The sequence below is a fragment of the Gallinula chloropus genome (genome assembly GCF_964237585.1).
Source record: "Gallinula chloropus genome assembly, chromosome: 3".
Taxonomy (NCBI): Eukaryota; Metazoa; Chordata; class Aves; order Gruiformes; family Rallidae; genus Gallinula; species Gallinula chloropus.
In genome coordinates, this window is record NC_140087.1 from 21,260,735 (window position 1) to 21,279,183 (window position 18,449).

General features: G+C 47.4%; 1 protein-coding gene across 2 annotated transcripts in view; it reads right to left on the minus strand.

Annotated features, from left to right (window-relative positions):
* Positions 1-7,856: 7,856 nt before the first annotated feature.
* The window catches only part of ORC3 (origin recognition complex subunit 3), a 31,165-nt gene continuing 20,572 nt past the window's right edge, over positions 7,857-18,449 (minus strand). For both annotated transcript variants that reach the window (XM_084261910.1, XM_084261911.1), the window contains exons 12-16: positions 17,948-18,045; positions 16,941-17,082; positions 10,735-10,851; positions 9,547-9,626; positions 7,857-8,384 (exon numbers count right to left, since the gene is read on the minus strand). In XM_084261910.1, the coding sequence (XP_084118036.1) occupies positions 8,279-8,384; positions 9,547-9,626; positions 10,735-10,851; positions 16,941-17,082; positions 17,948-18,045 (543 nt within the window). In that variant the 3' untranslated portion in view covers positions 7,857-8,278. The remainder of the gene's footprint in view (positions 8,385-9,546; positions 9,627-10,734; positions 10,852-16,940; positions 17,083-17,947; positions 18,046-18,449) is intronic.

Genomic DNA, 18,449 nt, shown 5'->3' on the forward strand with positions numbered 1-18,449 from the left:
AGAATTTTAGATCAGGAGAAGGAGGTCAATGAAAATCTGAGGTAATTCTTCAGAGGTGAAGAACTGTCCCTTAGATTGGCTGTATTGTTTCCTGTTGAGGGGTGTGTTTGTTACAGAACTGACAAGAAACTGTTGATTTAACTTGCTGCAGCTGATTCAAACTGCTGAGCTCATCTTCCTTTGGATTTGAAGGAAATGTCTTCATAGGATAGAGCAGGTGGTTGCACCACAAGCTGAAGGTGTGTAATGATCTGTTCAGGGTTCAGGAGTTTGTTGTTGGATACGTTTGGCTGTTCCCAGAGTGCTGTATCAGCCTTGGCTGTGTGATTCTGAGTCCTGTGTGAATTAACTGAGAAGTTACTACACAGCAGATCCACATCTGTGTGCTCTGGGGGGCAGGTAGTGCTTACCAAACGACTTGGGTTACCTGCTTTGGGAACTGAGAAGCAGTTTCAAAAGGAATGCTTTGATTATAACCCATTGTCTTCTCTGGCTTAAGCACACTCAGTTTCTGGTTGAGCACAGTGTGCTGTGCAATAGATCTTTGTGCCTCTCAAATCAGTGGAGAAGTTTTAGTGGGCTGGTAGGTACAGCATTCGGCTCACCCTGATGCTTACAGTTCCCAAGAAGCCATGTGACAAGCGCTAGTTCTTAGTCAGCTTTGACTCACTTAGTGAGACCACAGGTTCAGAATTAAGCACAGATTCAGTGTACTTTCTACTCACTTTCCTGAGACCTTTCTTACCTAAGTACTTGGGTTAGTTGCAGAGTCCAAAGAAGTTTTCAGAACCTCAGGACTGGGAGATCTCTGCTGGACTTGCCCTTCAGGCCGCCTCTTACTGAGTGTGGAGACAGAGGGATCGGGGGCTGTAATTTCTCTTGTCTGCCTCAGGGTTCTCAGCCCCTTTCCTTCCTGCACCTCATTTTTTGACCTCTTACTGCTAACTTGCCCAGAGTAGGAAAACCGCTGCTTTTAGGTGGATCACTGCCCAAATTCCAGCACGCTGATATATCTCCTGTACCTCCTGTGTTCTAGAAGATCCTTGTTCTGACTTGATAGAAGTGTGTGTCTGCCTAACTGATGATTTCAGGCAGCAGTAGAGTTCAGATACCAGCCATTGTGATCGTCTTCACATCTGTTTATCTTTTCCTTCGGGATATTGGGAGTTACTATAAATAAGAAGTGATGTCATACCAGCACCCAGCCATTCCTGTGTTGGTCCAAATTAATGCATAATAAGTAGTCTTCTGCAGATGAAATACAATGCCACCATGGGTGCTTGTGTGTCACAGCTGTGGTATGCCTAACTTGTGAGTGTCTTGCAAATGTTGGATTCTTTGAAATGCTTCAGTTTTTAACCTGCAGTTTGTTCTGTCTTGGGCTTCAAAATTGGCTCCTTTTACTTACCGGGGTGCCAGTGCCTGGTGTGACGAATTTCACACAGAATACCTGTTCAGTGTGACTTGCTCTTCAGCAGGAAAATGGTGAGCGTGATTACTGTTGAAAAAAGGAGGGCAATTGGGGTGCTGTGAGGAGCAGGCTGGTGCATAGAAACCTGCTTTGGAGGACCTTTCCAAATTCTTTTGGGCCAAGGAGAAATGGGTAAGATTTGGTAGCTACTCCCCCTCTACTCTGCCCTGGTCAGGCCCCACCTGGAGTATTGTGTCCAGTTCTGGGCTCCCTGGTATGAAAAAGGGATCTCCTGGAGAGAGTCCAGAGGAGGCTACAGAGATGATGAAGGGCCTGGAGCATCTCCCCTATAAGGAAAGGCTGACTGTTCAGCCTGGAGAAAAGAAGACTAAGGGGGGACCTTATTAATGGTTATAAATATCTGAAGTATGGGATGCAGGAGGAAATGGCCAGCCCCTTTTCAGTGCTCTGTGGAGACAGGACAAGGGGCAATGGCTGCAAGTTGGAGCACAGGAAGTTCCACACCAACATGGGGAAGAACTTTTACCCGGTGAGGGAGCCCTGGGACAGGCTGCCCAGGGAAGTGGTGGGGTCTCCTTCTCTGGAGCTATTCCAGCCCCCTCTGAATGCCTCCCTGTGCAATATGAGCTGGGGAGCTGCTTTGGCAGGGGGGTTGGACCTGATGATCTCTTGAGGTCCCTTCCAACCCCTCTGGTTCTGTGATTCTATTCTATGATTCTATGAACTCTTGGCACAGCATTTTGTGGTGGCCACATGTAGAGTATTTCTGCTCTTTGTATGCAGCCACTGCCTCTGAAAGCATTGTGAGCCAAGGGTGGTTAATGGCAATTTAGGAGAGAAACCCGAGATCTCGGTTAACCTGGTTTTAAGGTAGGGATGTGTAAATTCTTGTCGAGCACATCCCAGTTACTGTGCACTTAAAAGGCAGCGTATACACCCTGATGGCTGATGCCTGTGTGTAGGAAGCATGTAACTGAGAGGTGATGTCAGCGTTTTGCAAGGTTGTAAAGGCAATTCAAGCAATCCTGGGTGCCCTGACGTTTGAGATCAGGCACTGTCCTCATGAACAGCAAGACTGTTGGCAGCTTCTGGGTAGAAACTGTTGTGAAAGTCCTTTCCATTCCCAAGATGGGAATTAGGAAGGATTTAGCTCTTAGGATTCCACAGTGGGGAGGAAAAAACCGAGGCTGGAAAAGTGTTAAAGAGTTTCTGCTCTTGTGAACCATTGCTTATGACCTTTGTCTTGGAACCCATTCTGAGAGATGAAAAAAGGGAGGGTGAATGTTTGGCTTTTCCGGGCACCTGGCTCATTGTATTTTACTGCTGTTGTAGGCTGCAAGATAAAAATTAGCCAGCTTGTGTTTGGAACCAGTAGTGCAGTAGCACAATGAGGTGCCGAAGAGAACAGCATCTGTAACAGTAAAGAAAAATGGTAAACTATGAAAACAAGAGTTAATTTTCAGGCCTGAGTTTTGGCAGTAGTTTTGTTGCAGGATGTGGCTACTGAAGAACACAATGCAGTTATCAGTTCAGGGAGGCTTTACACCGTTAAGGGCTTTCAGTACCACAACACAAACATCAGCTCTTTTCTTTTGGCCCCGTTCGCTTCCAATGAACCTTGCAGACCAAGAATGTTTCCTGGAGCATAAGCAGAACATGTTTATTACTTTGCAGACAGTTGTAGAAAGCAACACCTTAAAACGACACCAATTTTTGCAGCTGAGATCTCCTCTGTGTGTATTTCAGCTAAGGTATGTGAGGATGAATTTGGAATGTTCACCACAAAAAAGAAGTGAACTGTGTGAGGGAAGCCAAATACAGAATGCTGTGTAGCCAGATGATCTGCTGTCAGACCCCCAGCACCAGAATTCCTTTAAAAGGAGGAGAAGCACAAAGTCCTCTCCCATAGCTGTAGTGTCTCTGCTGTTAATGATGTTGGTTCACAGTTTAGTACATGTAGCTCTTTCCAGGCAGCCAGGCCTGACTACAAAGTTCAGCCTCTGAAGTAAAGCAACCTGAATGAAATTTATAACCAGTTTTGTTTAGTTTGTGTTCTTAACTGTCCAACCTTCCTACCATTCCTGCTGAGGGAAATGAAATCACAGTGTTAACTACATAATTTTATTCAAGTATTTCATCTTTATTCATCTTGCACCCTGAGAGCCACGTACTAAATCAGAGACCCCATCCTGAGAAACCGTACATAGCATAGCACTTAAGAGCTACATAGTGACCTAAGAGCTTCACAATCTATAGTTAAAGGGAAGAATTTGACATAAACTTAATTTCTCTGTTTTAGTATCATGTTGGCACACTTGGGAGTTAAAAGCCACACGCTGTTGAGGTTTGCTTCTCTTATTTCCAGGTATTTTACCCTGCAAGGGTGTGAAATGGAGATGGTGTGGGCTACTCTTGCCTTGGGGGAGGGAAAGGGGCAGGCAGAGGACAGCTGAGTGAAGAACCTGCCTTCTGTGTCCTGTGGACAAGGAGAGGTTTGGCTGTTTTGCTGCTGCCTTTGTCAGGTGTATTTGGAAGGCCAGTAAGGCCCTGAGGCTCAGGGCAGAGGAGGGCTGCTAACATTCCCCTCTGCCCCAAATGTCTTGCCTTTGTGTCTGCTGCTTGAAATCCCTCCCTCTGAAGAGCAGGACCATACAGCTCCCCTAGCATGGTCTCTGGACCAAGAATGGTTGGGTTTGGTTACCCCCAACCCAAGTGGAAGAGAGGAACTTCTGCAACTGCTCCCCTGAGATCCTCACAATTCCTGCTCAGGGTTTTCCTGAGTGTGTTTCCCAGGGAGCACGTTCAGGCACTGTACAGGCTGATAAACAACTTGTCCCCGGCCTCCTAATTTGCAGGGCGCCATTTAGAACAGGGGCCCTGCCTTAAGCAGGGCAGGAAGTGTTACTGTGCCTCTGCAATTAGAGCAGCTGGAAAACACATGACTCCTACCCTCTCTGAGGGTATTTAAAACAAACCCAACAGACCTCATATAGGTTCCTGGGTAAACAGCCTGGTAAGTCAGAGGTTCTGGTAATAGGACTTCCTCCCCCCCCCTCCTCCCAGCACAGCTCTGGTTTGTGCAAGTGATTGCATCTTTGGAGCTCCAGGCTATCATTTTCAGTGGTTTTGAGTAGGCTGAAGTGCCAGTGCAGCTAATGGGAGCATCTGGATTCTAGTGACAAGCTCACCACATGGCTCAGAGCAGCACTTAAATGCCTCAAATAGAAGGAAAGCAAAGTCTGTCATCGTCTCACAGTCAACTGAGGGAGTCTGGGAGTTTTCTGGAGGTCATGTGCTCTTCTGCAGTGAACTTAGGTAAGCTGGGAGGGACAAAGCTCAAACCCTTCCAACTGTGCAGCCCTCCCCTAGGTGCTAAGGCTGACCTGAAGCTTCCATCCATGCTGCTGCAGCACCTGTGTTGCAGCTCTGGGGCTGGTTTATCAATGTGTGGCAGACAGGAGCTGCTGTTTGGAGGGAAGGACAGCTTTTTTCAGGGTTGGAAAACGTGGGGCATTGACACCAGCTTAAACACATTTGCTTCCCAAATGAGGGAAGTTGAAGCCTGAGGCAGAAGGATCCAAGGTGGAGCTTCTGAGTGCCAAAGGAAAAAGGGATGCTCAGGGCCTGTGCCCTTGTTACTCTGGTACCTGGAATCAGGTGTAGGCTTTTCTTAACCTTGGCTTCCCTGAGGACCAGAACTCCACCAATGACTGTGTTTTACCCAGGTTTTTTTGGCACAGTGTTTTATTTGTGGCTTGTGTTGCAGTATCGGGCACTGATCTAATTGTTGAGGCAGAGAACAGCAGCTCTTTGGTCTATCCTGACCGAAGCAGGAGCAGCTGTGAGGGCTGTGAGCCATTCCAGTGCTTTCCCCACAAAAGGGGACAGCATCAGTAACCTGTACCAGATGTCTGCACTGCTTTGCTGGGACAGCTCAGCCCCACACAGCCACTTGCTCGCTCCCCGCTGTGCCATGGGGGAGAGAATGAGAAGGAGGGAAGTGAAAAGACTCAGGGGTTGAGATAAAGACAGTTGAGTAAGTAAAGCAAAAGCTGTGCATACACAAGCCAAGCAAGACAAGGAATTCGTTCCCCACTGCCCATGGCAGGCAGGTGCTCAGCCATACCCAGGGAAGCAGGGCTCTGTCATGCATAATGGTGACTTGTGAAGGCAAATGCCATCACCTCCAGTGTCCCTCTCCTCTTCCTCCTTCCCCAGCTTTAAATCCTGATTGTGACATGATGGAATATCCCTTTGGTCAGTGATGAAAACATCCCTGTGTTACTAACCCTGTTTCCAGCACAAATCCAAAGCACAGTTCCATACCAGCTATTGTAAAGACAATCAACTATCCCAGCCAAAACCAGCACATTCTCCACCCCTTCTTCCATACCATTTACTGGCCAATACAATCTCACTCACCTTGGTCTGTCCCACTTCCATCCTTGGATACAATACACAGATCCATTCCCTCACTCTACTGCCCACCCCTGTGAAATGGCTGCAAAAGCACCAAACATCCTCCGTGCTCCTTTAGCCCTCGTTATGGTGGTTGCTCAGGACAGGCGACGTGGTGTGGTATGTGTAGCTACTGGGCTCCAAAGCCAGCTCAGGTTGGGTCACTGCTGCTTGTAAATACTGGTCCTGCAGGCCTTCAGGTGGTCCATGCTACAGCAGTTCCTCTAACACGTAACTCCGATTACAGGTTACATGGGGACATTGTTTCCATTACAGCCTCCCTCCCTTGGTCCTGTTGGGCTGGGTTTTAGTGCTTAATGTTGCAATGAATTCCTCCCCTTGCCCCTGCTCCAGCCTGGCCTTACCCACAGATACTCCCAGCTGTACCTTCCCCAGCATGGATTTATCCTAGGCCCTCCAGAGTTGCACCTGCTGTGCCAGACGTTTATGACAGCCACAGCCACTCTGAGCTTCACCCATCCTGAAGGTATCCAAAGCCCAGACACAGAGGTTTTGGGGTATCTTGCTCCCATGCAAACACACCTGCAGGTCACAGACCCCCTCTGAGTTGAGTCCCCACGAGCCCCAGCCTGTCCGAAGCAGCAGCACAGGAACAGCAGCGAGTCCCTGGCCGTGGGCCAGCCCAGGCACATCGCCATGGCCGTTATCACGACGTTCCCAGGCACAGCAGAGCACCAGGATAAGCAGCACAGTGAGCAGCCAAAGCAGAAAGCAGCCACTAATGAGCACCAGACTCTGCTGCACAGTAGAGCAAGGCAGCCCCGTGGTGAGCGGAGGAGCCTGCCGGCCAGTGGCTAAACTGCAGTCATCGCAGCTGTAAATTCCATCCAGCACATTCCAATCACACCTGTCGTTAGCTTGAACCCTGGCAAGGCTGCCATGCTTTAACCCCAGCCAGCAGGGCAGCAGCACTGTCCCTCACCCACACCCCTGTAGTAGCAAGGGGGGAAAAGAATCAGACAGGCAAAAACTGCAAGAACTCATGGGTTGAGATAAAGACAGTTTAAGAGGTAAAGCAAAAGCTCCACACGCACAAGCAAAGCAAGACAAGGAATTCATCCCCACTGCCCATGGGCAGGCAGGTGCTCAGCCATCCCCAGGGAAGCAGGGCTCTGGCATGTGTAACCATGACTTGGGAAGGCAAACACCATGACTCCCAACATCCCCCTCTTCCTTATCCTTTCCCAGCTTAATATGCTGTGTATGACATTATGTGGTATGGAATATCCCCTTGGTCAGCTGGGGTCAGCTGTCCCTGTTGTGTCTCCTCCAAACTCCCTGTGCACCACCAGTGCACCCCTGACTGGTGGGGTGAGGAGCAGAAAAGGCCTCAGCTCTGTGTAAGCCCTTGCTTAGTGGTACCTGCACCATCCCCATGTTTCCAGCACAAATCCAAAGCGCAGCCCCATACCAGTTCCTGTGAAGAAAACCAACTCTATCCCAGCCCAAGCCAGCCGATCTGTGCTGGCAGAAGCTGAACGGCACCCTGCGCTTGCTCACTGCTGAGGGCCAAGGTGCTGAGAAGGTTCTGTGAAGATCTGTCAGATAAGCAGTGCTCTAGCACTCTCAGCCCATTGTCAATATTTGCACACAGCCGTTTCCTTCACTTGCCTACAGTACAAATCCTCAGCAGGAGAAAATTTACAGAGCATACTTCAGGTGTGGGTTTTACTACACCTTCCTTCAAAATGCACGAGTGCCATGTTCTCATTTAGCCTATGCTGACACAAGATCCCCTGACAGCAAAAGTCAGCTAGTACTGATGAACTTCAGTTGAGAAAGGGAATGATTAAACAGCTTGATTTTGCTCAAGGAGCAAAAATTTGTATCTGCAAAATTACTCTGTCCCTTTCTCTTCATGAAAGTTTTTGGGGAGTTAGCCAGTTTTGGTGTGAAGAACACGCAGCAGAGGCTGAACGTTGTCTTTTTTAACACATTGGCTTTATTTATTTTAAAATCTGTAGTTTAAGGATCTGGAAGGCATTTTATAATGATGACTCAAATCCTATCAGCTTATAAGCAGGTTAATAATACTGCTTCATCACTTCCATACCTCACACAGCCGGCGTTGTTCCTTCTGGCTCGCTAGCACGGCTTCTATCAGTCTAGCGTTAAATATCACACATCAAAGACGACTGAAACTGGCACAAGGATGCAGTACTGGGAACATGAGCATTGACAGAGCAACGTACACAGGCTGAGTACTCAGAAACAACACGGCTACCCGAGCCCGTCCGGCACTCTGGACGCGTCTCAGTGCCCATCGCTCAGTGTGACAGGCTGCACCGTCAGTGAGGACGGGCCAGCAGCAGCGCGGCCATCGCGCCAGGCTACAAACAACGGGTTTGGGAAGATCCCAGGGGCACACTAACAGCCTCCCCACGTCAACCTTGCCACGTGGTCGGTCTTCTGCTTGCTGGGCTTTATGAAGCCCAAGAGTTGCAGTTCGGAAACAGCTCGAATGAAACGGGCGCTGGACACTTCAGTGAAGGAAACCGAGTACACCTTGTGCAACACAGGGTGATGGAGGCACCATTCCTTCTCCCGGGGGGACAGGCACCTCAGTCATGACAAGCACAGACCACACAGAACGCAGTGCTGCGCCCTAGAATTGTTGCAGATAAGGGCTGGGCATGATTTGCCTACATAAGTACAGACCTTCAGCCTCATCGGGATTTCTTTTGCTACATCTGCACTGTGGCAATAAAGGAAGAGCTCCTTTCCCCACTGCTAAGACTAAATCCTACAAAGATACTAATTCTGTAGTCTCTCAAGAGAAAGACTTTATACTTTCTTGTCCCTGACAAGAATAGAGACAATAATGGAGATTTAAGGTTTCATAAAGCAGCATCACCTTTCCTTTACTCACTAGCCACTAGACTTTTCTTGCTGCCTTCCTGACACACAGCTTGAGTTAAACTGAGAATTTAGTTTTGTGTTAATTACCAGTGTGTAAAAGAGGAAAGACCTTGTACTAAAGGAAAGCTAGGTGCAGTACTAAAGCACATCAATACTCTTCCTGTAGTTAAGCCTCCAATACAAGTACTCATCTTTTTTCTGTGGCATCACTGCTGTTGTCACCATGAATTTTGGTTCTAATGCTTATCATTTAAACATTCTGCAGACCTCACTGAAGAATCAGGACAAAGTGAGAAGCAGAATGGATGTTTTGTGGGAACTAAAATTCTCAGCTCTAAGGTACTAGGACTTGTGGCTTCTACAGAGACTATTTCTATAACTATTTCCTCTGCCAATCCTTCCATCTTCCTCACGATGAGCTACTCTCAAATTATTTCTCCGTTTGCTCTCTAGGTCACAGCTTCCCAGCTATGTGCCTCTACCAACTCTAGGATGACTTAACCAAGTAGATTAGCTTCAACTCATGTTACAGGCTGGCAGTTCTGTTTCAGACCCAAACAACTCCTACGGACACAAGCTGTCATCTTATCTTGCCAGCCTCAGCCCAACTATTCCAGTTCCTGTGGCATTTTCAGTATATTATGGCTGTTGAAAGCAGGCATCTTATTTTTCTGGGATTAGCTATCAGTGCACATGAAGCTGTATTTTAAAAATCCAGGGTCACTAATCCTGTAAGCACCTGAAATGTCAAACTTGAAAGAAACGAAAAAGGATACTGGATAACATCATCCACCTGGTCCGAGGAAGCTGCATCTGCATTTGGTCCCTCAACTGAGGTCACCACAGTTGAGAAAGCCTAGAAAAGGGAAAGCAGCACAGATTTAACACGTTTCACAGATAGACAGAGCTGCATATGAAGTAATGAGCTCCAAGCTGATGACTGTCACCCAGGAGGAATGAGATCTCAGAATGATAGCTCCATGAGGTTGTCAGCTCAAGCAGCAATCAGAAGAGCAAGCAGGGTTACATATTGCCGTGGCAGGAATACAAAATGAAAGACATCACTCCCTGAACTCCTGTCCCTGCATTTTAAATCCCAACACAGTCCTCCTGGTCCCTGACCCATTCTCAGTAAAAACAAACATTCTCAAAGCGAGACCACTAAAACATTCTGGAGAGATGAAGGAGATCCGGTGGCTGTGCAGAAATCTGTAACAATTGGTGGGCAGCAAGAGGCTGGGCAGGAATCTTCTGTCCACTTCTATTTCTAGTACCCAAACCAGGCAGCAGCAGACAAAGCACACTCAGAGCAAGTAAAGAGTGTCCTCTGCACTGTGTGTAGTTAAGCTACAGAATTTCTCACCAGAGGATGCTGCCCTTGCTAAAACATTACACTGATAATGTAATCCAGGCAGGCTTATGAAATACACAGAAACCATTCCAGTTTAGGAAACTTGAGAGCTAAACCACCATTGTTAGCTGGGGACTATCTGGAGAACGTACGCAGTAGCGAATGTTCTCTTGTTATTCTCTCTTTGCTTTTGGTCACAGTATGGGACAGGCTGTCAGGCTAGGAGGACCTCCACTCTTCCCTCACAGGAGCATTCTCTCTGAGCACCCCACACCTGCCACACAGCAGCACCTGCCTGCTTCCATAAAAGCCTCACAGAACGCTTCAAAACAAGAGGGAACATTGTGAAGCATAAAATCTTATCTGTGCTGAGCATAAAACAGAAGCAGAAAAGATTTTCACCACGGTGTCACCACACTGTGAGCAAACGATTCACGGCGTTCAGGGGGAGACTCTGCAGGCTGGTGACTGGAGCTGCTGCCCAGACCTACTGCGAGTTCTTGCACAGGAGGGACAGGGGTATGCAAGGAGCTACCCTGTCACAAGGGAGATGAACAGGGAACAGGCAGCAAAAAGATCAGTCAGAATACTGCAAGTGGGTATTGTCACATACCTCTAACCAATCGACGAGGTTGATCAATCTGCCACACTCCAAGTGAAGCTTATAGGCTATGCATATGTCAGGGGCTTTGTTAGAAATGCTTCCTCCATCACACTTCAAAGCCTGATGCTAATAAAGAATGATTTTAAAAAAAGGCATCAGTAACTTTGATCAGTTTTTAGTCTTGAACAGTTTTAAAGGCTTTGATACAATATTGTTTCTGGCAATTCACATGGTAGGTATTGTAACCAAACCTTTACTGTTTGTCTGCTTAATGGCAAGTTGATGGCACAAAGGAAAAAAAACCCAAAACCAAATCTAAATGAAGCCAGGAAAAGAAGGGAACATACCATTAAAACACCCAACAGAACCCCACCCAAGCCACTTCACTCCTCCTATCCCTTCTACAGTTTTTCACACTTACTCAGTCTCTAATGAGTGATTGTGTAATTAGGCTCTTCCCCAATTCTTTTGCTACTCCTATTTAGGTATCAGAGAGAAATACTCTGTTCTGTGGATTCAGGAAAAGCAACTTGTCATGACTTACCCTAGACTCCACTATGGAGAAAATAGAAATGTGTCCCTTACCCCCCACTTTCCCCCCTCAAAGGAAGGAGGAAGTCCGTGTACATCTATCAGATGTACTAAAAGGCAAAACTGCTTCTCTCATCTCAAGAGCTTTATTTTTGAAATAAAACAGCCATTTCTCTCTGGCTTGAAACTCAGCATCTATACAGGCAAAAGTCTGATTTTCTCAGAAAACTGCTCTCTCTCTCAGCAAATTCAGGTCATCAGCACCAAACCATTTGCTTGAGAAGTAAAAGAGCCACTTGAGACAGAAGAAAAAGTCTCTGTAGAGCTGCATAAATTTACATTCCTGTCACCTCGTGACTTCTTCCCCAATTTTCAGTTTCATGCACTCTAAGAAAGCAGGTCTCTTACCATGAAAACAGCCACTAATCACTCATTTCAGTTCACAGTAATTTTTACTAAATGCTTTCACGTGGTCGTAAAGTAAGCACGTTAGTTTTGGGAAGTCCACAAAGCCCCAGCAGGGACACCTAAGAACATATTCATAAATAAATGCCATCCAGGGGCACCTGGACAGGTTGGAGAAATGGACCCATGAGAACTGCATGAAGTTCAACAAGGCCAAGTGCAAGGTCCTGCACTTGGGTCAGGACAATCCCAAGCACAGCTGCAGGCTGGGCAGAGAATGGGTTAAGAGCAGCCCTGAGGAGGAGGACTTGGGGGCACTGGTTGAGGAAAAGCTCAATCAGAAGGCCAACTGTGTCCTGGGCTGCATCAAGAACGGCGTGGCCAGCAGGTCAAGGGAGGTGATTCTGCTGCTTTGCTCTGCTCTGGTGACATCCTACCTGGAGTACTGCGTCCAGCTCTGGGGTCCCCAGTACAGGAAAGATATAGAGCTGTTGCAGCAAGTCCAGAGAAGGGCCACAAAGGTCAGGGACTGGAGCACTTCTATAAAGACAGGCTGAGGGAGCTGGGATTGTTCAGCCTGGAGAAGAGAAAGCTCTGGGGAGACCTTACTACAGCCTTCCAGTACCTAAAGGGGCCTACAAGAAAGCTGGAGAGGGACTGTTTGCAAAGACATGGGAGTGACAGGACAAGGGGTAATGGGTCTAACTAGAAGAAGGTAGATTTAGATTACGTGTTAGGAAGACATTCTTCCCTGTGAGGGTGGTGAGGCCCTGGCACAGGCTGCCCAAAGAAGCTGTGGCTGCCCCTCCCTGGCAGTGTTCAAGGCCAGGTCAGAACTAGATGTTCTTTAAGGTCCCTCCCAACCCAACCCATTCTGTAATTCTATGATAAATTCAGAGCAATGTGGCTAAACCCTCTTAGTGTTACAACCCAGACATTAATTTGCCAAACAATAATACAGGAGCACACCATAACAGTTTCAAACACAACCGTGTCAGTAACCAGCAGAGGGGAAGTTACACCTTCTGGCTGATCTAGTGGCTCACCACTGCCCAGAAGGATAACCCCACGCCTTTTCTCTTTTCCCCTCTGCTACTTCACCTAACTCTGTGGCTTCCTGCCACTTACCCATGTGCCATCTCTGGCACTGCTGGACACTCTTCATTGGTTTTCTAATCTGAAGGCCGGAAGAGTTATTACAACCAAGAGAAGATGCAAATTCTAGAGCAACTGCACCCCCCCCCCCTTGCCCCCCCCCAGAACAGGTTCACCTGTACAAGTCAGTATCTAGCTGGACCCCACACAAGTCCTGAGAGTGATCTGGAAAGGTATTACTCATTGGTGCTGCAGGCTCTCTTCCAGCACCTGAAAGAATTTAGCCTGTGTTGTGATGACTAGGCCAAGTCTTTACAGCAGAAGGAAGGGAGCTGCAGCTACATGCAGGGAAACCTCAGCTTCCTGAGCTGGCAGCACAGGCGCTGTCCCCAGGAGGAAATACCCAGGCTGACAAGCAGGAAGCTACCCTAGAAGCAGACGGTTGTGAAACCACCTACAGAGCACTGACGTGTTGCTTCAGAAAGAGGACGGACATGGGAACAGCCCAGAATATTGTTGATGGAGGGGTTTTCTCTTGCTTGACCCTGCCCCCAGGGGCTAGACAGAGGACAGGCTCGGACCCTACTGTGGAAGAAAGCGACTGTCTTTCCTGAGGACCAACTCCTAGAACCCCTCTCCCTGATATGGGAGCTTAACTGCAACTCGAGGGTTTTAGTTTTGAGCTGTCTTCACGGGCAACAGGACTCAACCACAGAACCACACAACATCAGGAGCTGGAAGAGGCCTCCAAAGATCATGTAGAGTCCAACCCCCCTGCCAGAGCAGGATCACCCAGACTAAATCACACAGGAACACATCCAGGTGGGTTTTGAATGTCTCCAGAGAAGGAGACTCCACAACCTCTCTGGGCAGCCTGTCCCAGTGCCCCATCACCCTCAGAGTGAAAAAGTTCCTCCTTATTTCACATGGAACTTCTATGCTCCAGCTTGCACCCACTGCCCCTTGTCCTATTGCTGGCCATCCCTGAGCAGAGCCTGGGTCCATCCTCCTGACTCTCACCGTTTACATGTTTTTAAACATTAATGAGGTCACCCCTCAGTCCCCTCCAAGCTACAGAGGCCCAGCTCACCCAGCCTCTCCTCATAAGGAAAGTGTTCCACTCCCTTAATCATCTTGCTGGCCCTGCGCTGGGCTCTTTCAAGGAGTTCTATGTCCTTCTTGAACTGAGGGGCCCAGAACTGGACACAATATTCCAGGTGTGGTCTCACCAGGGCAGAGTAGAGGGGGAGGACAACTTACTAAGCACACCCCTTCTAATACACCTCAGGATGCCACTGGCATTCTTGGCCACAAGGGCACGTTGCTGGCTCATGGTCACCCTGCTGTCCACCAGGACCCCCAGTCCCTTTCACCTACGCTGCTCTCCAACAGGCCAGTCCCCAACTTATCCTGTCCTCAATCCTACAGATCCATGGGGGGTTTGAAAAACCCCTTCTTACCCAAGGTCAAGAAGAAACCTCACGTAACCATCTAGAGAAGGCCATAACGTGTTGGTGGGCAACTGGCTTAAAGGCCAGGCCCAGAGGGCGATAGTAAATGGGGTAACGTTGGATTGGTGGCCAGTCACTATTGGGGTTCCCCAGGGCTCCATTTTAGGTCCAGTTCTTTTTAACATTTTCATAAGTGACCTGGACTCAGTACTGGAGGGTGTCTTAAGTAAATCTGCAGATGACACTAAATTGGGAGGAGCTGTTGACTCTGCTGAGGGTAGAGAATTCTTGCAGAGACACCTGGGCAGATCAGAGAGCTGGGCAGTCACCCACAGCGTGAGGTTTAACAAGGGCAAGTGCCGGGTTCTGCACCTGGGAAGGGGCCACCCTGGCTGCACATACAGACTGGGGGGTCAGACGCTGGAGGCCAGCCGTGCTGAGAGGGATTTGGGGGTCTTAATCAACAACAAGTTAACCATAAGCCAGCAGTGTGCCCAGGCAGCCAGGAGGGCCAGCCCTATCCTGGGGTGCACCAAGCACGGCACGGCCAGCTGGTCCAGGGAGGTGATTGTCCTGCTCTGTGCTGCACTGGTGTGGCCTCACCTCGAGTACTGGGTGCAGTTTTGTGAGCCACAGTACAAGAGGGACACAAAACTGGAGAGTGTCCAGAGGATGGTGAAGGGTCTGGAGGGGAAGTCTTGTGAGGAGAGGCTGAAGTCTGGTTTGGCTGGTTTGTACAGCCTGGAGAAGAGGAGGCTGAGAGGATCATGGTTGATGGCTTCCTGATGAGGGGGGAGAAGGGGCAGGTGCTGATCTCCTCACAGAACCTGAGGGAACAGTATGAAGCCATGACAGAGGAGGTTTAGGCTGGATGTTAGGAAGAGGTTCTTCACTGAGAGGGTGGTTGGCGACTGGAACAGGCTCCGCAGGAAAGTGGTCACAGCCCTGAGCTTCTCTGAGTTCAAGAAGCATCTGGACGATATGCTCAGTCCCATGCTCTGACCTGGCTGGCCCTGTGTGGAGCCAGGAGTTGGACCTGATGATCCTTTTGGGTCCCTTCCTGCTCTGGATATTCTATGCTCTAAACCTCTGCAAGATCTGAGATGAGGTTTCCTTGTGCTGACACAGTACTAGGCTGTACCTTGCTGGCATTCCAAGTTACAACTTGTTGAATTCTCAAGGGATCAGTGAAAATTTTTGGCATGTGGTGTTTGGGCTTTTTTTTTTCCCCTTCCCCTGCCCTGCAGGATCAGTATATAAATAAATGACTGGATTCCTGTAAGAAATGCATCACACATTAATCATCTGCTGGTACTCCACTGAAGCAGATCCTTTTCTGTCCTGGCCATCTGGAAGGAACATCTCGGAGAACTTTGCACTGGTCATGGCCCAGGAAAGTACAAACCATGTGGAAGTCAAGGCTACAATGATGAAAAAAACCCGTCCTTGACTCAGACTCAATTGCTAAGCAAGGTACTGCTGCTGTCAGAAATTGTGCCAAACCTTCACAGCCTACTCAGGAAATACCAGAAATACGTTAAAGTATGTCAAAGAGCAAAGTGCAGGACGACAGAGGGCTTTAAATCCTGTCAACTCATCAGAGAGAGTACTTACTAAATATATCAGTAGGTAGATTTCCTTAGCTCTCTTAATCTATACTTTTACAGGTTTTCTAAAAATATAGATCACTGAGTTCATATTAGGTCTCTCTAACAATAGCCCACTTGCCAACTACTGTTTTCACAAAATGAGCTTTTTAAGTGGTTTTAGAAATAACTCCTGCACACAGCAAAACCAAGAACCCTCATTCAAAGGCGGGGGTGGGGTTGGGGGCACAGTTCCAACAAGCCCAATAAGAAATGGGTCGTAGATTTCAAACGCTGATCTTTATCACTGTGATTCCTGTTAAGTATTGGTTTTGACTCAAGCAACAAATAACCAGATACAGCTACAACTAACGTTTTCTTCAAGGTGTAATTACAATTTTAAAGGCAATGCTAAGTCACAAGGATAACTTCCAGTAGCACCTATAATCAAGGGCAAAAAGAAACATATGTCCATTCCTTTTCCAAGTCCCACTCTCTTCTTTTGATTGCCCTGTGAATTTGATTTATGGAAAAAGTGGGAAAGGGATTGGTTTTTTTCTCTAGAACAGGGCAGAGTTAACTAACAGAATCACTGGCAATCCTTTTATTGGCCTTGGAAAAGGCAGGACGTCGATACACAGCAGCTATTAAAATACATGTAAAAAGAAAAACAAAGGACTCATTTAAATATGCTGTATTTAAGCTACTGCTAATGTCATCACTCTGCCTCAACAAAGCCTTTACCTTACAGCAGGTCTGCACAGTGCGGGCTAAGCACCAGCCCAGCCTCTGGAAAGAGCCACAGACGCTCTTATTTTCCCCGCAGACATTTGTAATGAAATATAAAATGACCTTTATGCTACATCTACAGGAGAAAAAAAAGAAGATGACTACTAGAACAGGCTCTGGAAAATAGATTCCCCATATAGAACTCTTTTCATAATTAGCCTCTTTATTTCAGCCAGACAGATTCCCTCGCGCTTCGCAAAGTCCCCAGTTGCTTATCAACACCAGCTCACTGGTGCTCTGCTAAACACTGACTCTGTGCCAAGCTTCATGAAGCAGCAAAACCAAGCCTCACACATCACCCTCACCTGCAGCCTTCAGAAAGTCCTCCAGCACCACAGACAACTTGCCTGCTTCTTACCTTCAGGTAGAAGTAGGGGTTATTTAAAGCTGTGTGAACTGCAATCCTTGGGGCAGCGTTCAAGTGCCCTCGGAGGACGCTGGCTGTGTTGAAATACATTATCTCATGGAGAGTCTTGTGGTCTGCAGGAACCAGGTACCTTCTGGAAAAGCAACACGAGGAAAGAAGAGGAGATACAAGCTTTACCTTCAGGGAAACAACAGAAGCCTACTGAAGACTGCAAGAATGTTTGTTTCCTAACCAGTACTGACAAATCTCTGAAGGAACAAGATGAATGGCACTGAAACCAACCTTTAAGCAGGGACATCAGTTACTATCAAGTCTATATCTAATGGGTTTAGCATGGAACTCTAGCTAGGCCACTGCCAAATTCAAAAAAGGGCAGGAGCTGAAACGCTAACACCAGTTATGGTACTCTGCTCCACAGACCTTGCTTATCCATCTTGAGGAGTCTCTACTCATCTCGTGTCTTCACATCTGGAGCTATTTTCTTGGCACAGTGATCCTTCCTTCTGTTAGCATCTTTGCCTCCCCTCACCGAGGCTCTATAATTAACAAGTGCCTTCATCTTGCCCCCCCGCCCCAGGCCTTTCACCTTTTCTGCTGCAGAGCTGCCTCCAAAACCTTATCTGCTACATTACAGGTAGGGCATCACACTCAACATCTATACAATTTCAGAAGTAGAACAGATCAGCTAATATAAGTAAAAACTCTTGACTTCATTTTGCCACATAAACCCCATTATCCTTCGACTTTTGTTTGCAGCCAAAGCTGGTCAATTCATGTGCCAATTACTTCTACTGACCTACAGAAAGAGATTTGATTGGGTTTCCCCCCCAATTATTGCTTTTACAGCCCTCAAAGAAAGAATAGGAAGGGAAAAAGGCGTGGTTCATACTGCAGGGACCAAGACACAATTTTGGCAAGATTAACACACGTTAGCAAAATTCCTGTTGCAACTCAGTGCAAACTGGTGTGGGAATATAAAATGGGAAAGGAAAGCTCACCTTACAAGACGGTCTATATAGTCAACAACTTCAAAACGAAGCATTTCAAACTTGGTCAGTTTCTTAGACCGCCTTGATTCCTTCAACTCCAGCAAAGTCTTTCAGAAAAAAAAAAAAAGAAGTGGTGCATAAAACTACATGGGAGGCAGCTATTCTCTGGAGAACACAATCTATGTATTTAACATGTATAATTTGTGCTGGCATGTCTTTGCTGCTGATGTCTGACAGCGTGTTCGTGCAGTTATTTTTATTTAGGCTACTGCATTCAGTTCTGAAGCTGGTAGGAGTTTGGGAAATTCAAAGAAACGTGTTAAGAAGAATATATAATTTACAAGTTGAACAAGAAGAAACCCCCTAATTTGCATTTTAAAATCCTATCTTATGGCAGATATTTTCTATAATTTTCTATGCATCAGGTGGGCCTGACATACAGTTGGTACTTATTGTTTCATTTTAAGGAAAAGTTTTTTATACACACAACCTTTACTCAGAGCTCCAGCAA